Source organism: Formica exsecta, unplaced genomic scaffold, assembly GCF_003651465.1.
Source record: "Formica exsecta isolate Colony F162 unplaced genomic scaffold, ASM365146v1 scaffold337, whole genome shotgun sequence".
NCBI lineage: Eukaryota > Metazoa > Arthropoda > Insecta > Hymenoptera > Formicidae > Formica > Formica exsecta.
This window is the reverse complement of record NW_021850624.1, coordinates 439,389-447,357: the sequence shown is the minus strand read 5'-3', so window position 1 is coordinate 447,357 and position 7,969 is coordinate 439,389. Positions and strand designations below refer to the sequence as shown.

Sequence of the window (7,969 nt, the reverse complement as noted above, 5' to 3'; positions counted from 1 at the left end):
TCGTGTGTCTTGTTTTAGTCATAAAGAAAAAAAAAAAAAAAAAAATCTCAATCAGAAGCACTTTCTACAGGTTCTATATATATGTATATATATACGTATATACATATAGATATAATTACGATAAAGTACCCTTTTCCACACACAACTTTAAGTATAAAAATCGTCTATACATCGGTATATATACATTATAGGTATATATGCACATATATATATATGTATACATAGACATTCTCTCTTTTATATATTTTTGTGAAACTCACGTGTGTGTACATACATACATACATACATATATATGTATATGTGTGTACATACATACATACATATGTATATATATACATATGAACGTACATATATATATATATACATATAAAAGAAAAATATACATATATGTAAAAGAAAAAAATACACAGATACAATTATATACAAATACTCTATCTCTTCTCGCATACATACACTCTCTCATACATTTTATCTTTTTTCTGCTGCGCATACAGACGTATGCGCGTGCAAAACGGACTCGTACACAGAAAACACGCACATGTAATCACATGCGTACGAGACAAGGGATGTACATAACGACGCACGCGCGCGCAGTTACATATATACGATTTACAATTCGATCCTCATACATGTATATATATGTATGTGTGTGTGTGTATGTATATATATATAATATATATACACATACATACAGAGTCGACATGAGATCGAAAAGGATTAACGAGCGCGCGAGTGCAACGCGAGCGGATATATATATGTACGTACATGAGAGACTGTTCCTCAAAAAGGTGGGCAACATAGAAAAGCGGAAGAAACGAAGGAGGATTAAGGACGAGAAAAGAATCGTGACGACGATAAATGCACGATACTGGTGTCGGTCACGCCTATTTCGCGCTCGATCGCCACAGGATCGGAAATCCACAATTGAGGATGCAACTAGTAAAATAAAAAAAAAAAAAAAAAAATGAACAAAGATTACGAAGCAGACAGATTAAAAACTAGCTGTGGTAGTCGCTGCCGTGTTTCGTATTACGCATACACCTTGTATAATCGTCGTCATCGTCGTCGTTGCCGCCGCCGCCGCCGCCGCTACTGCTGCTGCTGCTGCTGCTGTTGCTGCTGCTGCTGCTGTTTGCAATATCCATGTGCACTGTTCACTGCCACTGCAGTTCGTGTTAATATCGTTGTACATAACTTTCTATGTATCAAGCTCGAGTGTGCGGCGAAAGAGAAAGAGCAAGGCGAGGCGCGCGAGTGGCCACGCACCCTGCGAAGTACAAAGGACACGTAGCGACGAAGAGATGCAGGGCTCAACTGCATTGACAGTCGTGAATTTGACTAAATTTCTGCTCAGCGAGTTGTTATCCTTCTATAAATCACTGATAACAGACGAAAGGAAGACTATTAACAAAATCGAAAAATATCGTGGAAATACGCTCATATAACGTAACGCGAATCAAAATGAAATTTAGTTGATTCAGCGTCGGATATCGTTAAATGCAAGTAGCCCGAGGGATTATTCATGCAGGATCATAAATTCTCGTGTTTTTCGAGAAAAATATCATAATAGAGATCTAGCTTTTATTCCCAGATTGCGCGAAGCTATATTGCAAAATACCTGGTTGTTAGCACACGCCAAATATAGTTTTGCATCTGCTTATTATGCCACATTCTTGTATTGAGAAAGAAAGATAATTTTTTTCAGTAATTAATTTATCGGACAAATAAATTTTTTTGTTTTTAATTTAGGCAATATATATTTGCACTTACATATACACTACAATTTAAATGATGCAAAACTTTTTTTGAAACGTGTACATTTTCGTCAGATTAGAAAATTTTGAACTGCAGAATAAATGCTCTATCCTTTTTATTATTTACAGTTTGTAAAACAGGAATGCACGTAATCTGTCAGAAAACTTTAAAGTTTTGACATATTAACTTATTTATTGGTGATATAAAGAATTGTTTTATTTAAAAAACACAGAATTATATATAACATTTTAAGAGTATTTTATAAAGATTATTATAAATGTCATGCTGAATGTCTTTTTCTTTTTTGAAATATTTCATTTGTCAGGCAATCAAATATTTTTATAGCTAAATCGATCATGAAGCGTTATATATGTTTATTTATCTATACAATTTCACAGCGTTCAAAATATTTGATATTTATTTGGAATGGTGGATTTTTTGTGATTTGTGTGTTGAATCGTGATGTCGAAGAATAATGATTATAAAATTATGTTTTCGATGCGATCTGATTTAATCGAGAAGCTCTTGCGCGCTTCGCCGCGCTTCTCGCGGGCGGAACGGTACTCGCATAAATAGACATTGTATTTTCGCAATGATCGAATTCCGTGCGTCTTTCCTCGTCTTTCCTGTTGCTCTCAGTCGCCCGTAATTTCATCAGTCTCGAGATAACGTGACTTGAACATTCAACGAAAATAGAAGAGAAAAAAATAAGGAAGAGGGATTGCGAGAGGAGAGAAGAAAATGGAGAATATGTCGATATGTATAATTGCTTACTCTGCATTCTTTCCTCGACAAAACTTTGAAAATAGATGAAAAGAGATTTTGTTTTCTTATTTGTGGATATTTGATAGAAATAGTTATACGAGATGCCAAAAATACATAATGTGTGTGTGTGTGTATCTAAAAAGATTCGAATCAGCAAAGATATATTACCTATTATCAGTTGATTAAATTCAAATATTCTTTTTATGATTTTTTAATGGCTTTATTAAGCTTATAAGCTTATAGCTATAGCTCTGCATACTACAAAAATTTTGACGACTTGAATTTAAAAATTATATATTGTTTTAAATCATATTTTTAGCACAATAGGAGAAGAGAGAGAGAGAGAGAGAATTTCTAATTTAAAACTTAATTCAAAATTTGTTATTTAAGAAAATAATAATTTCTTTTTTGAGTTTTATTAATTTTGTAAAAAAAAAATAATTTTCTATTTTATTACAAGAATTTTTCCCTTTAAACGCATTTTGTATAGATAGATATTGCGTGTATGCTAATATCAAGTTTCGAAAATTCTTCATGGGTATAGTAATTGTCACAAATGAAGTCGATTCCTGAAATTTTTTATTCTCTTAAATTCGTCATGTTTTGAAGAGAGAAAAAAATTGTGAGAAAGTCGAATCGGCTGTGAGAAAGCTGCGTGTAACGCGAAAGTCTCGATTGATGAGCACGTCTCATTGTCAGATGCATGCGTATCGTCTTGTTCTCGAGAAATGCTTATTTATACATTCGTTTTCTTTTCTCCTTTTACTTTCTTCGAGTCTGCTTGCAAAGAAACGTTTATCGGCGGACTACGAATGTGCAAGCGAGTCTTTAAGCGTCAGAGAAAGCTTTGAGAGAGAGCTTCGGTGATTCTGTGTCTCGCTTTTGACGCGATTCTATACGAAAATAAAACAAATTCGTACGTTAGATTTTGCGGAAGTCGTTTATTAAGCGACATAAAAACAAAGAAATCTTGTCGGAGCCTTGTGTAAAGTTTTAGATGATTGGTCGAGATTTGCGTCGCGCGGGGCGAGTCAAATTAGAAAGATTTCGGCAGTTATTGATTCGTTCTTGATGTTTGAATAATTTACTATATATCTTTTTGGTATATGTAAAGTTTGCGTCATTGATTATGACGGGAGATTTCCGTGTGATTATATGTGTGACGGTTGTTGTGATAAAATAAGACGAACGTATGTATTATCCGGTGTATTAAAATTCGTAAAGAAACTTACGGCTGGCCGATCGCGCGTCGCGAATCGCTCATGCACTCTCTTTAAGAATTAAATCGCGCACCGATTCAATCAATATCATCAAACGTTGTCATATTCTCGTTGCGTCGCGCGGAGCAAATGTGACGCATTTGTGTGTATGTGAACGTGTGTATCTAAACGAGGTATAATACTTCAGAGTATATATATATATATAAGCCCATGAAAAATCGAACAAAGAACTCGAAGTGATTCGAGATATAAATATATATATGAGAATTTAAAAAAAATGTATAAAGAGAAGAGGGAATTAAGGCGCGCTGAGCGTATGCCACCTTCAATGCCTCATTGACCTCATCTAATGCTTTTTTATCTGTACATTTACAATTTGTGTACCAATGAGGAACGTTGTTTAATCATGTTGTTGATGTTATTGTTAAAGAATGAGATTCAATATTGTACATAACTATATATTCATTATAATTGATGATATAAATAATTATATACATAAAAGTAAAAAAATTCCCCAGAGAGAGTCCCCTTATGCCTCGCGTTTCGATATGCGGTTCCACGTCACTTTGTAATAAAAAAACAAGTACTTTACAAACCTGTGTTGAGCAGGATGAAACTGTCGGCATAGGATTGTTCCGTCGTAATGCGATGAAAACAGAATTAAATACTTTCAATGTATTTTAATAGCGGTTGTTTCTCTCCGGTTGTCTGTTCGATATGCTGGCAGAAGTATCCTTACGCTCATGATTTGCATTTGTACACGTAGTTAATAGATGCATAGTTTAAGAGTTCAATGCAAGATTGTTGCAATGAAAGAGAAGATTATTTTCCAGTTATCTCCGTCAAATGCAACATTGATTCGTTATTATTGAAGATGATCTCATATTAAATATTTATAATACTTAACGATATGGATTAACATCAATGAAAATTTTAATATATATTTTATATATCATTATCTGTAAAGATTTTTTCTTTGAAAATATTGGAATCGCTATAGAAGCACTCGATTTATAATACTATGAATTTTTAATAATTTGTATAGAGAACTGATACTTTTAATCGTAATGTTTTATGTTTCGATACAATTAGATATGCATCGTTAAATCAATTTTTACATTATTGATGACATCTTTTATACGTTTCTAACTCCCATTTTAAATTTGGCAATTGTTTTATTAAATGCCGCAAAATGTTTTGTTAGAAAAATAATATATCAATTGTTCACGTTACATGTAGAGAAGTTTTATGTGGCAAAGTATAGCATAGGTAAGTACAAGATATATTTCATGTCTACCATTTGTATCGTCAGCAACTTTATATTATTTTACAGTCATTAACAATCGCACAATCATATTTTAGAAATATCACATAAACAAGATCTTTTAAAAGAATAAAGATAATACGCTCTTTTGAAACTATTAATTACAACAATTACACAATTTTGATAAAATTTGAAGAAATTGATATTCTATTGTGTCGAAGATCAAGCACGTTAGTTGCATTTTATTTATATTGCACACATACCATCACGTTTATTGTACTTTATTTGTTGAAACTATTAGTATTGACGTCAAAAAGTATAAATTTACATCTCTTATTATTATTGAAGAATCTATTAATATCACAAGATTTCTCTTCTGATTGATCTTAAGTCAACTCTGCTACTTGTCTCGAACTTTGTGACTTGTAAGATACACTTGTGTGGCGACCAAAAGTATATGATATCTTATTGTCTCGTTACGGTTTTTTTATGCATCGTATGGTTATAATTGATTATATAATCGTACAACTCTAACAAGCCGTCTATCATACGGGCACGATAATCCGGTGTTTCCTTGAATTGCTCGCAAATGAGAGGCGTTCTATCAATGTACAAAACGCTCTCGAGAAGTTCCGGCTTCTCGCAAAAATATTTACTGGCCGCGTCAGGTTTCAACAGCATAATCGGTGTGTTGAGAACACCATGAATTATGCACGTAATGCGTAAGTCCCGGATAGACTCGATGAATTCGTCCCAAGGAAAGATCTCTGACACATCCAGATCAGCTTCCTTCATGACGATCGCCATGGAATCGTAATAGATTCTGAAAAGCGTCTCATTATGTTTCTCTCGTAGCTGTCGCGTTGTCGTGAATTGAAGGAAGCACAATATGTCGTGCGCTGGTGGATTGTATCTGCATCGATATAAAAAAGAATATGAATCGTGCTTGTTTTTATCACACATGCAAATATATTTATTTCTTTAGTTATGTAATATATTTAAAAAAAATCTCACACAATTACCTTGCCAATTGGAAATCGATAAGGCAACATTCAATAGGTTTCTTATCGGCATCGTATTTAAACAATATATTGTTCGCCCATAGATCACCATGGCATAGTACATTTTTGTGCTTCATCGACGGCGACAGTTTGTCCGTGTGATCTGCGCACAGTTTCACGATTTTCTCTTTGAAATTACTACGCTGATCGTCGTTTAATCCAGGCAATAAATCGATCATCGAGACGATGCCCTTTACGGCGGCATCGAACATCGCTTTTGCCCTGCCGTCCGCAGGCCAAAGGGTTTCGTGCATGCAGTGGGAGAATTCGTCGTGCAAAGTTTTCTTGTACTGTTGTTCGAAGATGAAGGACTTTGCATGGAACTTGGCGAGAGTCTTCATCAGAATCTCGCAGTGCTCGAAGTCGAAAGGCGTGGACTTGTCAGTCATCGTATAACCGCTGTGAGCCATGTCCTCGAGGACGATAACGTCATTTTCGACCCCGAGGAAACATTCTGGGATGCATCTCTTGTCGAGACCGTCCAGCATCTCCGGAAATACAGTGGTATAGAGAGCCACTTCCTTCTTGAACGTGCCGTATTGCTGAACAAAGTCGTACTGCGGACTGCTGATCGGCGGCGGTATCTTGGTGAAGAAATTGATGCTCTTCGTCTCCAGTGGTGACTTCGGACAAGCCACGGTGGCTTTTAACGTAAAATACTGACCCATGAAACCGTTTACCTCATTTATCGGCACGATTTCGTAATTGACTAGTGAGAAGTCGTCCATCGCGTCCTGTCGCAACTTCTTGCGAATTATTTCGAAGCACTGCTCGTCCTGGAGGATCTTCTGTATCTCGACTTCGCGCATTGTCTTTCACAAGTTAATATCCAAAGAATAAAAATATTCTCACTCTTTTTTAAATATACTAATTTATTTTATTTTTTGGTAATATCTCAAGCTTAAATATGCAGCCTCAGATTCGATTGCAAAGCCGATCGATATTGCAACGCTATTTATCGCGGAGAAAAAACGCTCGCTCTTAACCAGAAATATATAATGGTCGTAAAAAAAAGTTAAAGAGTATTAATGTCTTGCGCTATCGGTCTAGTCGTTATACAATTTTACGATACTTTTGGCAAACCGCAACACACATACCATTTCTCTGGATACCGTGCTAATATTTATCGCGCACGATTTCGTGCTCTAACGCGATGTTTGCACGAGACATGTCATTCTATTCAGGAGGTTCAGATACTTTTATATATTCGCGAAGAGAATCATCACGTGCAAGATATATACAAGATTGCTTGTATATTTGTAATATATCGTTATTTTCTCCTTTATTGGCACTGATTGGAGCTAATATTAAACACGTTGCACATGGCACATTCTGTATAACACTGCAAAATGGAATAATGACTTTTTATTGGCACTCTTAGTATGAATCGATAACCATTATGTATGTATGTACACATGGTGAATAGTTGGAATAAGGGTATTCATACTAGTCATGCTTGTTCCCTTCTTATCTCTTTAATTTTATGTTCTTAAATCTATTTATATACAAAATATTATATCTAATATTATTAAGAAAAATACTATAAAAAATTTAAAAGTTAAAATAAAGAAAAATGTTTTATTATGTATTGTAAAGATAATACGGAGAAGCCTCCGGAAAATAATATAGAGGCTTTTCACTTTACTGTTTTTGAATTAAACATCGGGATAATTCTACATTAAGGATAACATATAGAAATAAATATAAAAGTGATGGGATAACAAAATATGCATCTTTTATGAATATTTTTTCAGTTAACAATTTATTGTATGTGTGTGAATTTATGTTCCGGTGTATTATTAATAAATCGTTTGAGAAATAATATGTATGAGAGGATGTTTAAACAGTGGTGTGTGTGTTTTCAATCTATTAACACATATATGTGTTCACCATTGTCTCGTGCT

The 7,969-nt window shown here is 34.4% G+C and overlaps 1 protein-coding gene across 1 annotated transcript; it reads right to left on the bottom strand.

Moving 5' to 3' along the window:
• Positions 1–4,773: 4,773 nt before the first annotated feature.
• LOC115238424 lies at positions 4,774–7,496 on the bottom strand. Its single transcript, XM_029812259.1, has 2 exons — positions 6,027–7,496; positions 4,774–5,917 (listed from the first exon to the last, which is right to left on the bottom strand). Exons 1-2 carry the CDS (start codon positions 6,872–6,874, stop codon positions 5,470–5,472), a joined length of 1,296 nt encoding a protein of 431 aa, XP_029668119.1. The 5' UTR covers positions 6,875–7,496; the 3' UTR covers positions 4,774–5,469.
• Positions 7,497–7,969: the final 473 nt, after the last annotated feature.